This window comes from Macrotis lagotis, chromosome 2 (genome assembly GCF_037893015.1).
Source record: "Macrotis lagotis isolate mMagLag1 chromosome 2, bilby.v1.9.chrom.fasta, whole genome shotgun sequence".
In the NCBI taxonomy this organism is placed as follows: Eukaryota; Metazoa; Chordata; class Mammalia; order Peramelemorphia; family Peramelidae; genus Macrotis; species Macrotis lagotis.
In genome coordinates this window covers 3,582,187-3,602,487 of record NC_133659.1, presented here as the reverse complement: position 1 = coordinate 3,602,487, position 20,301 = coordinate 3,582,187, and the positions used below count along the sequence as shown (strand labels likewise).

Here is a 20,301-nt window from a genome sequence, read left to right as displayed (position 1 = left end):
TTGCACTAGACCTTGAGGATGCAGAGACAATGGGGGGGGGCATTCACTGCCTTCAGGGGGCTTACTTACTTTCTACCTGGACTCTGGAGAAGAGATAACCTGCAAAGAGATGAATAATAATTTATGGAAAAGGAATAATTAAGGGATTAATTAATCAAATTTTTGTAAGAATGGGAGATAATCCAGTTTCTGTTGTCAAATCCTCTTTAGTAATGCTAGAATACTTTCTTTTTCAAAATGGAGTTTTGCAACAATTTTTTTTTCACCAAAGAGGAAGTGTTTACAAAGATTAAACAGTAATTCTGTAGAACTTTAGGGCTCTTAAGAACTTTGCATCCAATGTCTGCTTTAATTCTCACAGGAGCAATGTGAGGTTAGTGGAGAAAAGGGGGACTGCCCGCATGTAACAGATGGGGAAACTGAGGCTGTGAACATTTCAAGGTTAGCCCCGGATCACACTGGTCTAGCATTAGAGTTCTGGTTTTTCAGATACAAAGTATGCTGCTAGGGAATCATCCCTTCATTCATCCATTTAGTAACCTTGAAAAAGCCCAGGTCTAAAAGAATGAGTGGAATCATGTTCTCTAGGTGACAGGAAAGAAAAGACAGAAGAGAATCCAGAGGAAAAGAGAGGAAGCTGAAAGGAGTCCCAGGCTAGAGAATTAAACTGAGACCCCCTTGGCTCATCCTGTACCTCAAGGCCTGTCTGCTTTGCTCAAAGATTGAAAACCCCCTTTCCTTCTACAGCTGATGTCTCCCACATCCAGTAGCAGCAGTGGGTCTCTGTCCCCCTCCTCATCCTCCGATTGCCTGGTGAGCCGGGGTGGCCCCAGTAGGAGCCATGTCGCTGCCCTGCGGAGCCGCTTTGAACTGGAGTATGCCCTGAACAGCAGATCCTGCAGCGGCTGGACCCAGAGGTAAGCACCCCACAGACCCTGAGGTGACCAAAGTGGTTGTGTACATATATGTAAATATACATACATACACATATAGCTACATATATCTCCAAAAGAGATGCTCTGAGGAGAGCACCATTCTGTTCTCATTTTCCTTGTTATACAATAATAACCAATTATTCTTCTCTAAGTACTAAGTTACTTGTTTGTATGCTGTTGAGGAATTAAGTATAATGAATTCTAGATTCCTGTTCCTTGGGGCAAAACCCCAGTTGTACCACCCTAGCTTCCACTCTGGTCATTTATGCTCTCTTTCCTCAAATTCCTCTGCTAACCTGATCACATGTTGTATTCCACAATAGAAAGTAAGTTCCTTGAGGGAAGAAATCAGTTTTTCTTTCATGGTTCCCTCCTGGTATCCCCATCACTGACTTATGCTACATGCATAGAAGGTGCTTTAAAAAGGCTTGATGAATGGAAAGATATCGGACTTGTGATTTCATTCATTTCAGAGAGGAAACTTCTAACTCTGCATGTTGGCACCTTCTGATCCTAGTTGCTTTGAGAGGTTAATGGACTTTGTTAGGGTCATGCAGCAAGTCTAGGTCAGAGGCTGAACTTGAAGCCATATCCTTGTGACTTTGAGGTTGGTTGTCCATCCGCTATGCCACGAGGCTTTTCTTTGATGAGTTGGATTGTGTTGGATCCGTCCCCCTTGAACCTACATGCCCATCAATCACAATTAGCTGCAAGATATTTGTCTGGTGGGAAGACTGCCCTCGGGTCCTGGTAGAATTCTTCCAAAGAATATCAAGTGCTGACAACTTCACAGCAGTGGTTCAATATTGCTCCTACATTTACAGAAATATTTATGGATGAAGATATGTAAGTGATACATTAATCCTTTAATGTATGCGGTGTTAGAAATGTAAGAATTGTGACTGACTGCCTACAAGTCAGGCCCATTAGAAACACTTTGTTTTGTTTGCTGTTATTCCATGTGACTCAACCATGCACACAAAAACAGAAGGTTCTTACAGGTCAAACATGGCTCACTTGGTTCAGCATGTCAAATACATATTGGGCACCTGTTGTATACAAAGTAGTTTTCTAGGTCTTGAAAAAAAAATAGCGAGATGGAATAAGAGTCTCTGTTGTCAAGCAGATGACCATTGTGCAAAATTGGACATGTCCGTGCACCTAAGCAGGAAAGTGGCCATTATTGGTAGTGTAAAGCAGGGAACACATCTTGAAGTGGCGACTTCTGGGTTGATGTGTTTCTCTCCATTAGCAATAGCAGTTTAGAGAACTAGAGGGAGGTTCACAGAAGAATCACCTAGGAGTGGATGAAGCAAAGAGCCTTTAGGACAGTGGGAAGTATAAACTATAAGAGGGGGAGAGAGGAAATGAGAGAGAATCCAGGGCAAAGGGATCGATCCAGATCTTGTCAGATGGAAGGGTCTCTGATGTCGTATATCCGAATCCCAGAAGTGAGAGACTATCTCTGAGTCTTGAGTTGGTGGGTCTAGAGGGTTATCATTTTCAGTTCATTTTTTTAATTCTATTTTGAGTTTTACAAATTTATCCCTATTCTTGCTTCCCTCCCCCCCCCCACAGAAGGCAGTCTGTTAGTCTTTATATTGTTTCCATGGTATACATTGATCTTAGTTGAATGTGATGAGAGAGAAATCAGATCCTTAAGGAAGAAACATAAAGTATAAGAGATAGCAAAATTACATAATAAGATAACGTGGTTTTTTTCCCTAAATGGAAGGTAATAGTCCTTGGTCTTTGTTCAAACTCCACGGCTCTTTCTCTGGATACAGATGGGATTTTCCATCACAGACAACCCCAAATTGTCCCTGGTTGATGCACTGATGGAATGAACAAGTCCATTAAGGTTGATCATCACCCCCATGTTGCTGTTAGGGTGTACAGTGTTTTTATTGTTCTGCTCCTCTCACTCAGTATCAGTTCATGCATCCTGCCAGGCTTCCCTGAATTCCCATCCCTCCTGGTTTCTTTTTTTTTTGGCTAATATGACTTTATTTATACATTACTAAAGTATTCTTGTTTAAGAGTAAACATAATACCCCCCACACACACAAAAATGTAGAACCTCATGAGAAATAAAGTAAAAAAAAAAAGAGAAAAAAGTGTGTTTCAGTCTGTGTTCTGATCCCATCAGCTCTGTCTTGGGTGGATAGCATTCTTTATCATAAGCCCATCACAGAAGTTACTTCCATATTTTTCCATTTTTCCATTTGCTGTTGCTAATTGTAATTCCCTCCATCCGTTCCTCTCCACTACCATCTATTATATTTTCTCTCTCCTTTCACTTTGTCCCTCTTCTAAAATGTGCTGTGGGGTAGCTGAGTGGTGTAGCAGACAGAGCACTGGCCTGGGGCCAAGAGGACAAAGATAGTTCTGAAAGAGAACAGGGCAGGTTACTAAATCAAGAAGGCCTTTGGACCCAGAAATACAAATATCCCTATATCCCCAACAAGATCAAAAGAGAGGAAAACTATTTAGAGTAGATGTCATGATAGTAACGTAGAGCTGCAAATTTGGGGAATGGATGAACAAATTACTAGGAGAACAATGTAATCAAATATTAGTAAACTATGAGAAATGATGAAGGGAAGGGTTTCCAAGGAACCTAGAAAGACATGTAAATGGACGCAGTGTGAAGGGAGAAGAACCTGAAGGCTACTTTATAGTCTAATCCCAACAACATCATAAAAGAGCAATTTTGATTCAATCCATGATCCCAGAGCACTGATGGTGATCATGACCTCCTGCCAGAGGAATGATGGAGTGAAGATTCAGAGGGAGACTCACCTTCCTGGATATGACCAGCAAGGGAATTTGCTCTGTGTTCAGAGGCTTTGTTTAAAACTAATGCTTCCTAATAGAAAGAATATATTCATTTACAAGAAAGGGGAAGAGAAAGAAAAGAGGGGAGAGGGAGAGAAGGTGAGGTGGGGGAGAAAGGCTGGGATGGATCCTGTCCAAAAGCACAAACAGCCCCCATTGGCCTCAGAAAGCCCCCAAATTAGAGATGTTCATCGCCGTTTACTCCTTCCTTAGGTCACTTCAGATGATCTAGTTTTCATAGATCCATATTCATGGTTTTTTAAAAGTTAATTTCAATAAAAAGTCTTCACATTCAAATATTCAAATGCAACATTTATATTTGAAACTGACCTACTTGAGGGAAATGAAAAGCGTAAACCAGGGCTTAATTAACAATCAAGCTTTAACTATTTTCTCCTTTCTCTCCATTTAAAGAGCTCACACGCGGGGTCGACCTTTCTCAAAGGGGAGGTGTTCTTAGCTAATACTTGAAGCTCCAACCATCTCCATATAACAAGCTAGTGGGAAATAGTTCAGAATTCTTAAAAACAAAAGCCAGATGTGAACCCTCAGTCTGGAGAGAGGATGTGGAGAAAACATTTTCCCAATTAATTACATATTTCAGTGAATGTTTCCTCCTCACTCCCTCCCCCTCCATCTCCTCTCCCTTTGGTCCAGGGTGCCTGCTTCCATCTCTAATGCTGTTCCAGTTCCAATACCATGCTCCCAGTTTTTGCCTGGAGGTGATTTAGGGCCATTCTAAGTCTTTGAGGCCTTTTGAGGTTGACATCTTCAGCCTCCAAACCATAGGGCAACTGAGAGTCCAAGAGCAGGGGAGGCTTAAGATGGTAAGATCAGAGATTCAGAGTTGGAGAGGACCTGGGTAGTCATCTTATCTGGTATCTGCCTTACCCATATGAGGCACCGAAAAATCTAGAAAAGAATCATGGTAGCAGTGGTAATAACTAGTTTGAAATTTGAAAATTTGCAAACTTTCAAGTTTGCAAAGGACTCCCAACGTTCATTTATATGTTCGTCACGAGAATCTGGTGAAGTAACTGCTCTTATGACTCCATTTCACAGATGAGAATTCAAGGGCAGAGGCCCAAGTTCACACAACTGGAAGTGTCTGAGGTGGTATTTAAACACAGGTCTTCCTGACTCCAGATCCAGCTCTTGCCACTGCCTCTAGTTGCCTAGGAATGTAACTGGGCCTTGGAATTCAGATCCTTTGTTCTTTCCTCGTGGCTCATAATCCTTTTCGAGGGTTCAACAGGCAGCTCCAGCCTGCATGAGGATCCAGTTTGACCATTTGCAATTTGAGAAAGCCAAGATGGTGGATGGTCATGTGAGGAATTAGCCAGAAAAAGGCCAAAGAGCCACCACTGGTCACAGTTGGCAGGGAATTAAGCAAAGTCATTCATCTGATGCTTTTTTTCCAATGGAAATGGGAAAGGGCCCTAAAGATTTTATTGATAGAAATTGGCCCCTCACCCATAACTCTTGTCCTTAACCTTTATTATCAAAGAAGACCTGGAGCCTTTGAGCTAATGTGGCTTGACCATAGCCACCCATCAAATGGGTGTCAGAGACATGACTGGAGCCTCCTGCCTCCATGGCCAGTCATCTATCCACTAGACCTCCCTGCCTACCTTTGTCTGGTCTATTTGGCATCTCTGTGGTACCTACCATTCATACAAGGCAAGCAGCCAACTTTTAGAAATAATGTTCTACAGTATAACGGCATTCTCTAAGTCAACTTAAAGGTGAAGTGAATAGATTGTACTAGGTTCATGGTTTTTATTGTCCCATGCTTAATAATTTAAAAAAGAACATCTGTTTTCAAGTAGATACACATATTGGACTTAAGAAGTAAGAAGACCTGAGTTCCAATCTGACCTCTGACACTAACTAGATGATGACTCTATACAAGTGTCTTAACTTTCCTTTAGCCTCAGTTTACACACCTGTCACATGGGAATCATAAGAGCATCTTCCTCCGAGGGTTGGTCTGACAATCAAATGAGAAATCTAAGAAAAGTATTTACCAAAGGAAAACACCATATATATGCTGCTGCTACTAATGATGATGATGATGGTGATGATGATGATGATGATGATGACGAAACAAGAGAGAGAACTTTGTTCAGCGAACCTATGACTATTGATACAAGGCAAGGCACAGAGCAGGAAGAAATGTGTTCCCCACTGTATGGAGGGAATTCAAGACAGATTCAAGTCAGAGAGGTTTTGGTGGTGGTGCTTTTTGTTTATGACATCTTCTAGTTTTCTTGTTTGTTTATGACATTGTCCTTATTCCATCAAGCCCTGGTTGAAACTCCTATTCATTCAGAGTAATTTTTCCTAACTATCCACTAATAAACTTCAAGTGGATGAAAAAAATGTATTGTCTCAACTAGTTACAGTTTGGTAACCTTTAGAAATTATCCATTAATACACACATACACACACACACACACACACACACACACACACACATACCTCAATACATATATTTTTTTTCTTGCAAGTGGATCACAAATGAAACAAATGAGACAAGGAAATAGTTTCCTATATTACCTCTGGGAAATTGCAATGGTCCTTTAATGACCCTAAGCTTCTCCTTTAATACCTATCCTCTTAACACCAAGATTTTCCTGGTGGTCTGGTGTGGCTGGGAATCTTAGAGCCCTCCAGCCTATGAAGAATTGAAATCAATAATTGCCCAAAGGACAATGGAGAGGCAAGTAATGGCTATGGACAGGTCAAAACCATGAAAAACAAGAAATTATAATGAAGAGGAGTTGAAGACATCATCAAATAAAGTTGTGTGCAGAAAATGAGATGGCCTAGCCATATGGAATACCTTGAATTGTCCAGAGAAATTGAGAAGGGTCCCTGTAAGGTTTGGTGGCATCACTTGGGAAAATTGGTAGTAGAAGAAGGTGCCACAGAATAAGAAGACGTGGGGCATAGATGCCTTCTGCATCAAGGACACTGTACCAAAGTGGAACAATCCCTGCCCTCAAAGAGCTTACGGTCCAAGAAGCTACATTTCAACAGGTCCATATTTGGGGACATAGAAACTCAGTAGAGGGGGATTGGGGTAGGGAGTGCCTAGCAATTGGGGAGATCAATAAAGCCTTCATAGTGGCTCGTGAGTGGAGCCTTGAAGGAAAGAAGGATTCTGGGAAGTGGAGGAGTAGAGGGAATTTTATCTTAAACATGGGCACAGCCAGTGGAAAAAAGAGAAATGGAAGCTGGGGTATGAGGAATGTGAGGAATCCTACCATCTTGGGGGTAAGACTTGTGAGAGGCTTTAGGAAACAGGAAATCATAGGGAGCTCCTGGAGTACATGGTGACATGGTGAGAGCAGTCACTTAGGGAGAGAGGTTGGAGAGGCTAGATGCTCAAGAGAGCATTAATCCAGGGAAGAGGCCAGTGGGAACAAAATGGGGGGAGGCATTCATGTGAATGGAAAGAAGGGAATACTCAGGAATTACCAACCAACAAGATTGGACAACTGTCTGGGTCTAGCCATGTGGGGTGAGGAAGGGAGAGGAACTCAAGACAATGCCAAAGTGGTAAAGCTGAGGGGGCAGTGCCTTGGCCAAGGAAGGAAAATTGGAGCAGATGTGGATAGAAGGGTCAGGAGGATAAGGTGTCTTTTGGACTTGGGTTGAAAAACTACCTGAGTAATGTGAGTGTAGACTGTAAAACCTGTCCTGGGCACTGTCTTGCTTCATCTTCACAACATTTGGGTGAAGACAGAAGATTCAGGAACCATGTTCCTACTTAATAGGATGAAAAAACAAGGGCTCAGCAAAGTTCACCAATCAGTGAGAGTCAGAGGTGTGATTCAAATTCCTATCTTCATGCTTCATCTCCTAGAACCATACACCCACCCCCCACGCACCCCCCACACACAAACACAGACACACACAGGTGCAGAACCTGCTGACAAAGACTTGAGTTTGAGTTTCACCTCAGTCATTCATTGACCATGCATGGATCAGGGTGGGTCACCTAACTGCTCTGCCTCAGTTCCCTTGTCTCTCATAATAGTCCCAACCTCACAGGATTGTGGTGAGAGTTGGAAGGGATGCCATCTGTGAAGCCCTTTGCAAGTTTGTTAAGCAATTGTTGATGATGATGATGTTTGTCTTTCATTCTTGTTTTGTTTTTTTTTTAGTGTTTTTTTGCAAAGCAATGGGGTTAAGTGGCTTGCCCAAGGTAATTATTATGTGTCTGAGGTCGGATTTGAACACAGGTACTCCTGAGTCCAGGGCCGGTGCTCTATCCACTGCACCCCCTACCCGCCCCTCTTTTTTTTTCAATAATTTATTTATTTATTTTGGTTTTTGCAAGGCAAATGGGGTAAAGTGGCTTGCCCAAGGCCACACAGCTGGGTAATTATTAAGTGTCTGAGACCAGATTTGAACCCAGGTACTCCTGACTTCAGGGCCAGTGCTTTATCCACTGTGCCACCTAGCTGCCCCTTGTCCTTCATTCTTGAAGAGGACCGTGACATCAGGGAGGTGATGCCATGACAAGCACATGAACTGGATTGGCGTGAGGGGGGGTGCTGTGCTGAGTCCCCAGCCTCACCTTCTCCTCTGAAGCCATCCAGGTCCAGTGACAAGATATGGATCAGGACAACTGGAGATGGCCCCAGATGTGAAGTGATCAGAGTGAATGCCCCATCCCCTGCCTAATTTTGATGCACCTGCTGCCCCAGAGGTAGCCCAGTAAGGGCTGGGGACACCAGGAAAGGAAAAGGGATACACAGTCTTTGCCTTCAAGGAGTCCCCAGTCTATGGGAGACATAGGCAAGAGATATGGTGTCCACCACATAAGTGAATGACCACAGTGTGGGCCTGGGGACAGAGGGAATGGACCAAGGATTAAACGGAAGGAAGTAAACTGTAAACATCCAATGGGGTAGTATGTAGTAAAAGGGACATGGTTAAAGAGTTCCAAAGAGGGGGGGAAGCCTGACAGCATCCCATAAAAATGGAAAGGAGAAAGACAGACCCCACACCCCCCAAAGGTAAGAGGCCAGGTCTGGGGCTGGGGGTCCTGCAGCTAGACCCTGAAAATGGTGCTTTCATTTGTCACTTTTCTATCCAAAGGTTAAGCTGTTGTGAGTTGTTTTATGGGATTAAGGTTCAATTTTTCTTTATTTTTTCCCAAACTGTTCATTTCCATGGTAGGGGGCAGGGGAAGGCCCCACTGTTCTTGTTTGTGTTGAACAAAGTTCTCAGAATAGAGCACTGTTTAGCCATCTTGGAGAAGAAAACCAGACCTATGGAAATCAGAATTTGCAAAACAGATACACCAGGGAGTAATTATTCACCTCCACAAAAGGTTCTGCCAAAAGGTTCCTTTAAATAGAGAGCTTGCCTGCTGGTGTATCTCAAACTCATTTCTAGGTTTTTAGGAGAAAAGGCTGAAATATTTTTAAAAATCAATTAACACACACACTTTGTCAGGAATATAACCTGTGCAGGGTGAGACATGCCAGAAAGTCAGACACTGTGAGCTTTTGGGGGATGGGGTAGGGAGGGCCCCCCAAAATGATGGGCTGATCATTCCCAAGCAGGAGGAGGGCCAGAAAGCAGGGAGACACCTGAGCTTCTGGGGAATATCAGGGAAGAACAGAGCAGTCTTCTGCCATCTATTTATGGGGAGTGTGATGGAAGAGGGAGATGGGGTAATCATTAATTAACAAGGTTGTCCAGGCATGGAGGCTTCTTACTTCTCTGGCTTAGGGATTCCACCCAAACTGGCATTTTTTGCAAATCTGAGTGTCTGGTGCCTGGGTTTATTTTCCAGAATCACTGACTCTCAGCATTGACTACCTAGAGCAGGGGACCTTAGAGCTGGGGTTAACTGATTGACTGGCTGCCTGTGGCCTGGGAGCTGCCTGGAGATTTTAGGGAGTCTAGGAATGTAGATTTGGGAAATACATCTTTATTTTCGTTAGCTTTGGCTTCCTTTTCAGCCGAGGTACTTTATTTAATCCATTTAATAGCATCCCTATGAGGGTTCACCAGGTCCATAGGCTTCACCAGACTGCCCAAGAGCCCAGCAAATCCACACTCAGTGCAGTCCAAGGGTTCACCTTTTCTCATCCATATTCTCAGGATACATTCCTGACTACCTGAAGATGCCCTGGGGAGGGAAACCCAGCCCATTCCATTGGGGATGGCTCTCAGTGACCCCCAAATTTTTCTTGCATGAAATCAACAGCTACTTCTTGGCAGTGTCTTCCCATTTTCCTCTGGGGCCAATGATAAGCTTTCTCATACTTGGAGGCCTTGTCACATCCCCTCAGATCTATCTCCTCAAGGCTAAATATCACTAGCCCCCTCAAAGGCACCTCTTAGGAAATGGTCTCAAATCCCTTCACCTTCCTGATTACCCTTCTCTGGGGACAGCAGCATCCTTCCTAAGAGGGGGTGCTCCACAACCAGCACTGCAGATGTGGTCGGACCAGCAGAACCCAACACAACTATCACTTCCAAGGCTGGAAAGATCAGGCAGAATCCAGAAACCAATAAGCTTGGTTCTGTCTCCTGGGCCTGGGTGCCACTTCTTGGCCACAAATCCAGAACCCTTGGGGTACAAAATACAAAGACATGGACCCCTGAGGCAGTCTTCTCAGAGATATGCTGATGAATGCACAAAATGAAATCTAAAAGATTAGAAAGGAAACCAATTACATGGATATGTAATTATCTATAGCTGTCATCTATCTAGATCACTCTATATGGATCTTGATAGTTATCTGGATACTTGATATCTAAATGTAGATGTCAGTATTAATATACATATAGAACCTATAACATTTGGACAGTTATGGTAGGCCTAGAAGGAACCTTGACCTTGGAGTCAAGGAGTAACGTGACTTCACCCACGAAAATAATCTGTAATGACCAGGCAGGATGGAAAAAAAATCTTGTCAGTATAATTCATTTTCTATAGCACTTTAAGATTTAACAAAATACTTTCCATGAGGCTAAATAGGATAAATATCTTTCTCCTCATTTTACATATGAAGAATTTGAGTCTCAGAAAAGTTAAACTACTTAATCATCTAGTATTTAATTAGTATTTAATAGTTTTACAAAGATAATCTCATTTGATCCTCACAGCAACCTTGAGGACTAGATACTATTATTGCCTTCAATTTACAATTGGAGGAAACTGAGGCTGGGAAGGTGACTTGCCCAGGGCCATCATGGTTGGTAATTGTCTGAGGCAGGTTTTGAACTCAGTTCTCCCTCTTCAAGTCCAGGGAACTAGCCACTGCACCCCCTTTTTGACAAGACCCGTAAGCTTCTTAGGAGCTGGGATGCTCACGTTTTCATTTACACCTCAGTGACTACTACGGAGCCTAGCACAAAGATGATGGTGAATACATTTTTTGGATTGATTCACACTTAGGAGTCAAGGATAGAATCCTAGTATTTATGAATCCATATCCTCATACTCTACTCGGCTAAGTGTTTCCTTAAAAAAGAAAGAAAGAAAACAATAGGAAATAAAGAAAAACTATTGACCCTTGTCTCAGTTGTGATATCAGATGGTATAATACAAAGAATGATGGATTTGTAGTCAAAGGACTCTGCTACCTATGACCTGTATGACCTTGGAAAAGTCACTCCCTGGACCCCCAACTGTAAAATGAGGGTCCACAATGATGAGTTTCAGCATCTCTGAATTTCTGATCCCATCATATCTAAAAGCTTTACCATAAAGCAAAGATTAGGGATCTTGGAGGGGCAAAGTGGTAGAAAATTGGGGGGCCAGGGAGGTGAGAAGATATAGGGGGCGCCATGGAACCCACATTTATTGTTCTAGTTTTACCAGGAAAATGACTACTTTGAAAATTAGTGAATGATTTCCATTCCCCCCTCCCTCCCTCATACTTCCTAACAGCCCAGATTGAGTTTAACAGCCTCTGGTGTCAAAGATGTAATGAAGAGTTCTCCTCCAGTCCTCAGGTTGTTCCAAGCTTCCCTGAAGACCTGTGGTTGCAAGGAAACGATCTTGTACTCCTTAACTGGCTCCTGTCTAATTGTGCACCAGTCTCTCCATCCAAGCTCCATGATGAGACTGGACTGCAGGCTTCTGAGTGGAAGGATCCTCTTTCATTTCTTCTTGTACCCCCTCCCCTCCGAGTTTCTCACAAGAAAATGAGCAGGTGAACAAAGAGGTTCTCTCACGCCCAAGGGGACACGGCCACCTTCTTACCCTTCTTCATGATGGATTTAGATGCTAGCAGAAAATAGCTTCTGTCTTCCAAGTAGGTCTCGGGGAAAATACAGTTCACATGCTGAAGGAAGTGATTTAAATATAGCTTCTTGGGAGAAGAGAAAGTAGTTCAGAGTTTTTGAGGTTACCACAAATCCATATGTTAGTGTATTAATCTGAAGAGAAGTTTCAATTCAATTTTCAGGAGAGTACTTTTAAATGCAGGAAATGAAATATAGAGGATGGCAATGGAAGTCAATTATAGTGAAACATCGCTATCAAGACATTTTTGAAAACACAAATTTGTGGACCCCAGGTGGACTGGACTGTTAGCATCCTTCCTTCAGCAAGGTACTCAGTGTTTATTTTCATGGATTCACATTTACTTCTCTGTCTATCTGTGGCAGGCAGCTAAGCGACACGGCTGAGATAGCGCCAAGCTTGGAGTCATTCCTCAGTCTGATCTGGCCTCAGACATTTTCTAGATGTGTGACCCTGGACAAGTCACTGAACCCTGTTGACCCTCTTTGCTCATTTGCAAAATGAGCTGGAGAAGGAAATGGCAATGTATTCCAGTGGCCAAATGGAGTCATGAGGAGTTGGGCATGAGTGGAGAACAAAAGGTGGAATGCAAACTCCTGACGGGCAGAGACCCTTTCTTTCTTTAGGATCTGAGGGCCTAGCCTCATGTTTTGCATATGATGAAGTTTGGGGCTATGGTTCAACTAGTTAAAGAATTTCCCAAGGACTCCTGACTCAGGGTGATAGGGGACAGATAGGTTTTATTGGTTTTATTTCGCAGGTGCAAGGTTATTGCTGGCAGCCTTTCTCCCTAATAGGTAAGCCACTTGCAGGGGGGGCTTACTGGGAAAGGCACAGGGGTCAACCCGGCCAAGCTTGGGGAAGAGGACTATTCAGGAGTAACAGTGGCTCATTCTGGGAAACAAAGAGCTAACACTTTGTTATCTTGTTGGGCTCCTGCCTGTTTCCAAGGGGCTGAGAGCCAGGTGGTTGTTATCAATTCAAGGTCTGGTGTAAGGGAGGACTTTCCTCAGGACTATTTCTCGGAGAGAATAGCTAGGAATATTTCAAAAACAATTTCTTCTCAGAATAACCAAGGCAGCATAGCTCCTGATGTCTGCTTTAGAAGACACAGAATTTAACTGTTTGCTCTCTGCCTGGCATTTCCATACCAACACACTAAATGACTCCCAAGATCCCTTCCAGCTCAAGGCTTTGATGTCCTGGTCTTATGAATAGAGAAGCTCTCCCTGCCCACTGACCCATGGCACTTTGGACAGCTCCAACTTCCATCCTGGTCTTGTTTAACAATGGTGCCTATGAGGAAATTTTTCTTTGTATCTACTCTTAATCCCTCAGGCTGGAGGGGGGAAAAGTCATTTCCTCTTGTTTTGTCCTTAGTGGAGGCAGAAAAATGGATGGGCTGCTATCTCAGAGTTTCTGATGGGAAGGTTGGGCAGAATGAGGGAGGAGAGGGGGAGATTTTTTGGACAAAATAGTCCATCTCTGTCTTCCTGACTAGCAGCTGGATTGTTTCATCCTCCATCTTGCCCCCTCCAAGCTCATGTAGACAGTCTGTACCGACTGTACAGACCCACTGTGGGCACGGTGATTAGTGCCCCTGTGCCTTTTTGTCTGATACCTGATTGCAAGGACCTGGAGAGAAGATGTTTTTGTCTCACTCTTTTCTCAATGCTACCCATGTTGCTCCCCACCTCCAACATCTTTTAAAAATAGTAGATACAACAAATTGGCAACAGCTGAGATTTTATTAGCAATCTCATACACCTGGAACAAGTGATGGGGAGGGATGGGCCACCTGGGCATGGCTAGTTGGGCGGGGAAGGACGCTCGAGATACCAGTCAGTCTATCAGCAAGCATTTGCCAGGCCCCTGTTACGTGTGCAGAGTCCTGGGCCAGTGGCTGGCAGCAGGGGTGGGGATTCCTTAGCATAAGCAGCTGGAGAATCACCCAGAGCCTCAGAACCTAAGGTAAGTGCTCGAGACCATACAACCATTAGAGTCAGAGGCTGGGCTTAAACTCCAGTTTTGCCACATTGAGGATACACAGACTTATGACACAGTCCCTGTAACTGTATTATCAAAGCAATACAGTAATTCTTTGTCAGAAGGCATGTCTACCTAGAAGGAAGAGGATGAAGAAGGTTTGGGGTAAATCTAACTTATATAAAAAGAAAAATAACTAGAAAATTGTATATTTTGGAAAAAACACTTGAAAACACTTGAAAAAACATTAAAAAATGCATGCGTGGTGCTTTGGGGAGGGCACAGAATGCTACTGTCAAGTTCAGGAGCGCTTCACCTACAACACAACTTTGGAGCTGAGGGTTTTTTTTAGGTTTTTTTTTTTGCAAGGCAAATGAGGTTCAGTGGCTTGCCCAAGGCCACACAGCTAGGTCGTTATTAAGTGTCTGAGCCCGGATTTGAACCCAGGTACTCCTGACTCCAGGGCCAGTGCTCTGTCCACTGTGCCACCTAGCTGCCCCTGGAGCTGAGTTTTGAAAGAAACAGATGCATTCTGGGCAGGCAGGGTGGCAAGATCAGAGCAGTCCCAAGGTGCTGGGCCCCTGGCTGGGAGCTGAGGGTGGTGTAGGCGAAGACCCTCAGAAAGGCTGGCTTGGGATCAACTTGGAATGTGGGAGCTTCCAAAGTGGGAGTCAGCCAAGTCACCCCCCCCGGGGGGCACCAGACAGGGCAGTGCTGATAGCGCCTTCCAAATTCTCTGCTTGGGAATGCATCCCTCCTTATTATCCCTGAGTTATGTGCCTGTGCAATGGATACAGAAAAGCTGCCAACATAGTAGGCACACATGGTAACCTGGACCCATGCTGGCCAGAAGAAAATGTGAACACCCAAGGGGAGGGAGGACAAATGGTTGAACAGGAAGTAGGTCCAAATTCTGCCATGACCAGATTCTCCCCAAGTCTAAACATGAGGTGTAATCCAGGCAAAAGGAAGGGGGAAAGGAGAAAGAAGAGAAGAAAGAGATGGAGCAAGGGGCCTGGGGAATAGAAGAGGGGCTTAATTTGGAAAACGACTGATTGGAACGTAAGGAAAGAGCCTGAAACTTGATTGGACTGGGAGAGGGAATTGTGGAGTGAGGAGACTGCCCCCACCAATGCAGCTTAGACTAGTCTTCTGGGTCACTGGCAAGTGAAGACGTGTCCAGGGTATCCCAGCCAGCGTGTGTCAGCATTGTGCCAGTGAGGCAGGACTTTGAGGTCTCTCCTCTGTCCTGGTGGATCAAGACGGCAGCCGATGGGGCAGAGTACTGTGAAGACCCTAGTGCAAATATGACCTGTTGCCTGACAGGGCAAGTCATCTAACCTCCACCTCAGTGTCCTTAACTGTACTTTGGGGACTCAGAGTGGTACCTACTGCACAGGGCTGTCATAATCAAAGTGGTGGTATTTATAAAGTGTCTGGAACATATACATATTCTGGAACACATACATAAATGGTAGAGGCCATTGTACCATATAAGCTCTCAAGATTAAGAGGACACTGTCAACAAGCATAAACTTTGCTTTTTCATTGTTTCTCCCCAAATGCTCCTTGTTCACCAGGCCTAACCTAAGCTGTGGTTCTCCAATGTTTTGGTCTTCAGATCCCTTTCTACCTATATAATACATATACTTTATGCCAAAATGATTGAGGGCCCTCTTCCCCCAAAAGAGCTGTTGTTTCTATGACTCCTTACTATGTTCTGTATTAGAAATTAAAATTAAAACATCCTAGTGTGATGATAAAAGATTTCACCTCGTAGACACCCCTGCATGAGTTTTGGAATCTCCAGGGTTCCTGGACCACGCTGGTCTACAGGAATGGAAGTGGAGGGAATGCTTATCCCTAAACTACTTTGTCCCCTAGACTCTTTCTGGCATAGGAAATCCATATCCTTCTTAGTCTGTCTTCACTTGAGTCTTTATATCGTACAGTGTTGAACCTGAAGCCAGACAGACCATGTGATGACGGTAGAGGCCATCAAGGTCTGTGCCTCAAGCAGCCTCTTTTGATAGTCCTAAGGTTTGACACATAGTAGGCACTTATTTAGCCAATGCTTCCTGACCGCTGCATTTATCTGGTTGGGCTATGCTTGTTGTCTGTCCATTAGATTGGGAGCACCTCTAGGGAAGAGGCAGTTTATCCTTCTCTCGACATCCTCAGCTCTTAGCATCTTGCCTCACTACAGTAAATCCTCATTGGCTGACCAACCAAAGAGGTCTTTTAATTCTTCCTCATCTACAGTAGTGCACCCCCCATCTATTACTTGTACTAATGGCTCCCCATGTGGGAATGTATGAGGTCTTTGCCTCTCTTTCAAATAGTGGGACTCAGTGCAAATCCTTCCTATATAAAGCTTTCCCTCCTCCCAGATGCCTCTCCAAGTTGCTTTGTCTTTAATTTTCTACATACCCACATAGGTCAAAGTTATCTCTCCAGTTAGAAAGTGAGCCCTTCAGAAGGAGATCGGCTTCCCTTCTGCCTTAGTCTCTCCAGCACCTAACTCACGGCCTGGTGATAAGATGCTTAGGAAAATGTTTGCTTGCTTGGTTCTTATCTAACCCTTCATTTTCAAAACACAGAAACCAAAGCCTAGAGAGTTTGAAGGACTTGGCCGAAGTCACATGTCTCATGACACCAATCCCTAGTCCTTGGACACCCTATCCAGACCTCTTGCTACTCTCCCAGGATAAGAATTCTTCCATGATCATTTCCCAGAAAGAGACCAACTAATGCGTCTCTCTGAAGGAGAGGGAAATCTGAGAAAGGAAGAACAACCCTCAGTAATCCACCAGAAGCTCATGGCCCTCTATGCTGTCACACTCAGGAAGATTAATAACAAGCACCAATGGGTCATATTACTTTCTAAATTTGATTTTTGGGTTCTTCTCCCATTAGAGAAAGCTTCTGCACTCTGATTTTAATTAAGAGTATTCAGAGCCGGGTTAGACCTTAGAAAGTCAGATCGAATGCAGACAAGAAAGGAGAGGTTAAGGGACCTGCCAGAGTTTACACATGTAGCTAGGGATCTGAACAGGCTGTAAAGCCAACCTCTTCCCTCCACATTTAATTCTCTCTCTGGCCACCCTGCTAAGACTGTACTTGAGGACAAAACACCTTCTTCATAAGGCTTGGGAGAATCCTGGCTTCCTTCCCTTCCTCCTCCCTCCCCTCTCACCTCCCACCCACATTCCTCCTCTCTCTAATGGCCCCATTCCTTGGGCCACGGGAGCTAAAGAAAGCCATCTGGTGCTGCTACAAAGAGTCTGTGAATGAAAGAGAGGAAAAGATCTCATTCTTTCTTCATTTTGAACAGACTGTAAAAAGGGGCACATTTTGAGTTTTGTTGCCAATATTGTTGCCAGGACTTCTCCCTTATTAAGTAGCCATTCTGAGCTTCTGAAAACAGCAGTCAAGCCTTGCCCCAGTCCGAAAGACCTTAGAAAGATAGAGGACAAGACCCCCCCCCCCCCCCAGCTTCCCATCTGCTATCCTCCTGGGAACTCCGAAACCTCAAGTGTCCATCAAAAGTAGGTCCAAAACTTGCTTGGAACAGGGGAGGGGAGGGTTCTTCGGCATCTTCTGTATAGATTAAAGCGCCCCAATGCCCAGGACAGTTTCATTTGTCTTTGTCTCCCCAGCACTTGGCATGGGGCCTCACAAACTCAAGGGATCCCATCAAGGCATGTTTATTGATTCATTGATATGAAACCACATAACTGGAGTACAGGTAAAAAGGAAAGGTTCAGGGAAGGGAGTCTCAGAAATCTGAGCTGAGAATCATTACTTTCAGTGGGCATCTGTTTAAATTTGCATGGGGGTGGGGCACAGGCCCCAAGCATTCAGTCCTCTCCTAGTACAGATGAGAAAACTCCAGGGAGTGGCTTACCCAGGGTCATTCAGATACTCTAGAGATACCATTAAGAAGATGCTATGCTTCTCTATGCTATAGAGGAGAGTCAAAGCCCACTGTACCATATCAGAGGGATGAACACATAGTTTTCCATGTTCCTTCTCTGCTCTCATTTCTCTGTCCCAATGCCCCAAGGTATGCCTGAAGGTGTTAAGGATGCCATACTTGACTGGGACAGAAAGAATGAGGCTGACAAAGAAGCAAGAAGGGCAGGTGGGAAGAAGAGAGAAAGGAAGAAAAGAAGGGGTTAAGAGATGAGGCTTCTCACCCCAGGCCTGATTAAATCCTTGGGAAGTTTGCACCTCTTTCCACTCCATCCTTCCCCCAGCCCCAGGGGCTGCTCTAGGAACTTTGGGGGCTCTACCCCTTTCGATTTGGGGCTACTGGCAGCAGGGGTGGGGGTGGGGCTCCTGCCCTGAGCCTAGCTGGACCACCACAGCCACTGCTAAGTCTCAGGTGGATACCTTGCTCTCTTGCACCGCCCAGTGGCCAGAAGAGAAGCCGCCCAAGCCTCCCTCGCCTGGAAGCGCCCAGGCTTAACTGTTTCCTGTGGGATTCAGGGGTTGGCAGGGTTAAAGCAATAGAGGAAGAAAAGATGTCAACCCTCTGCTTCTGAGCCCTGCCCTGGAAAGGCTTCACTTGGTTGGCAACAGCCTCTCTGCATTAAAAATGCAAGAAGAGGAGGTTTGGGGTTTTTTTTAAAGAAACCTATTCAGCTCTGAAAAGGTTTATGCTGGAAAATGGAGAATTGGTAAAAGTGAGATACAGTCCATGGGCATGGGCAAGGAAGGCTTTGTTTGGCTTGACTCTGCATAATTGTAGCAAGCCTCTCCCTGCCCCCACCCAGCTTTGGACGTGGAAGAGAATATCTATTTTGTATTTGTTCATTGCAAAAGAAATGTTTAAACAGCCAGAAGAGTTGGATGGCTTTCTGTCCCTACGACTGGCACTGTCTTGGAAATTGAGGACTCAAATTTGTTGTGGGGAATAGGAGATTTGCAGGAAAAGAAATCAGAGAGTGACATATTTAGGTTGGAGCCCAGGGACTTGAGAGGGAATGAGAAGCATCTTCCTGTAGCTTTCATTGATACTCTAATTGAGCCTCCCTTCCCATCCTTCATCCATGCTTGTTAGCAGACTCAGGAGGGCCCCCACACAATCCAAAGGCAGAGGGTGGAGCCTTTGCCCATCTTTTCAGCCCTTTGTAATACTTATTAACAAAATCCTGTCTCTATAAAAGGGCCTTGGAAAGGGAGTGTGCTGTACTGACAATGGGGTTGGGGCCCACAGCTTTCCAGAGAGTGGAATGGAATGCCCTGGTGAGACAGAGAACAGCTTCCTATCTAGCTAGGCTGGCTCTCCCAGAAGGAGAATCCAGCAGCCTCTGGACTTCAGCACCCCGGCCAGCTCCTCTGGGAGAAGTCCTTCAACCCCATGGATTTGTCTGGAAGGGGCAAGGCTCTGATGCTGTGGCCCCTCGAAGGGGAACAGAGGAAGCCTTGACCTTGGGGCTCCTCCTGCCCCTCAGCTTCTGGTCCTTTCTGACTGAGCCAGGTCACTTCCTAGGTTATCTGACTGGTGTGAAATGAGGGTCTTTGGCCTTGGTGGCCCCGAGTTCTCTTCTGGCATCAGTCACTTTACCCATTGGGGCCTCAGTGTCCTCATCCATAAATAAAGAGGTTCCTCCCCCCGCCCAGCTCTGGCCTACTGGCCCTGGTGCTGACTGCCTCACGTCCTGTGTGGACTCCTTCCCTCCTGTAGCTCTGACTCTGGGTTGGTGTTGCCAGGGCCTTTGGCTTGCCTGGCAACCGTTGCCAAGTTTTCAGTACTAGGAAGGGGCGGGGAAAAACCTGCCTGTAATGATTCAGATGCAAGAGAGATGAACAGACAGAGGCACAGCCCAGACTGGGGGTCTGAACCCCTGATGGATCCGCCTTCCCCCTCCCTCCTGGCCCCTTCACAGAATCCACACATATTTAATGTGGTCAGCTCCTTTCTCCACTCCCCAGGGGGGGGAAGGGGCCAGAAAACAAAGCCAATCTTCATTTGGGGTCTGATTGCCTGGCTGACAGTCTGGCTTGCCTTTGGTTAGTGGCCCTGGTCAGCCACAGAGAACCAGACAAGGAACTTCAAGCTTCCAGAGGCAAATGACTCTCTTCCTAATGAGCATCTGATGTATGACGCTGGTCAAGGATACCTCAGGCCGCTGGAGAGAAGAGGCAGTCAGTGACAGTATCACAGACTGGGAATCGGGAAAATCATAGACATAGGTGACCTCGCCTATCTATGGCTCTCCATAAGGGAAACCTCTGACAGCAAAAGCTATTCTA

At 44.9% G+C, this 20,301-nt stretch overlaps 1 protein-coding gene across 4 annotated transcripts in view; it reads left to right on the top strand.

Annotated features, from left to right (window-relative positions):
- The window catches only part of TNNI3K (TNNI3 interacting kinase), a 305,481-nt gene that overhangs the window by 253,512 nt on the left and 31,668 nt on the right, over positions 1 to 20,301 (top strand). For 3 of the 4 annotated variants that reach the window (XM_074221177.1, XM_074221174.1, XM_074221175.1), the window contains exon 23: positions 748 to 917. In XM_074221177.1, the coding sequence (XP_074077278.1) occupies positions 748 to 917 (170 nt within the window). Of the gene's footprint in view, positions 1 to 747; positions 918 to 1,408; positions 3,767 to 20,301 lie in introns of those variants that run through there. The other variant, XM_074221176.1, reaches the window with a different exon arrangement.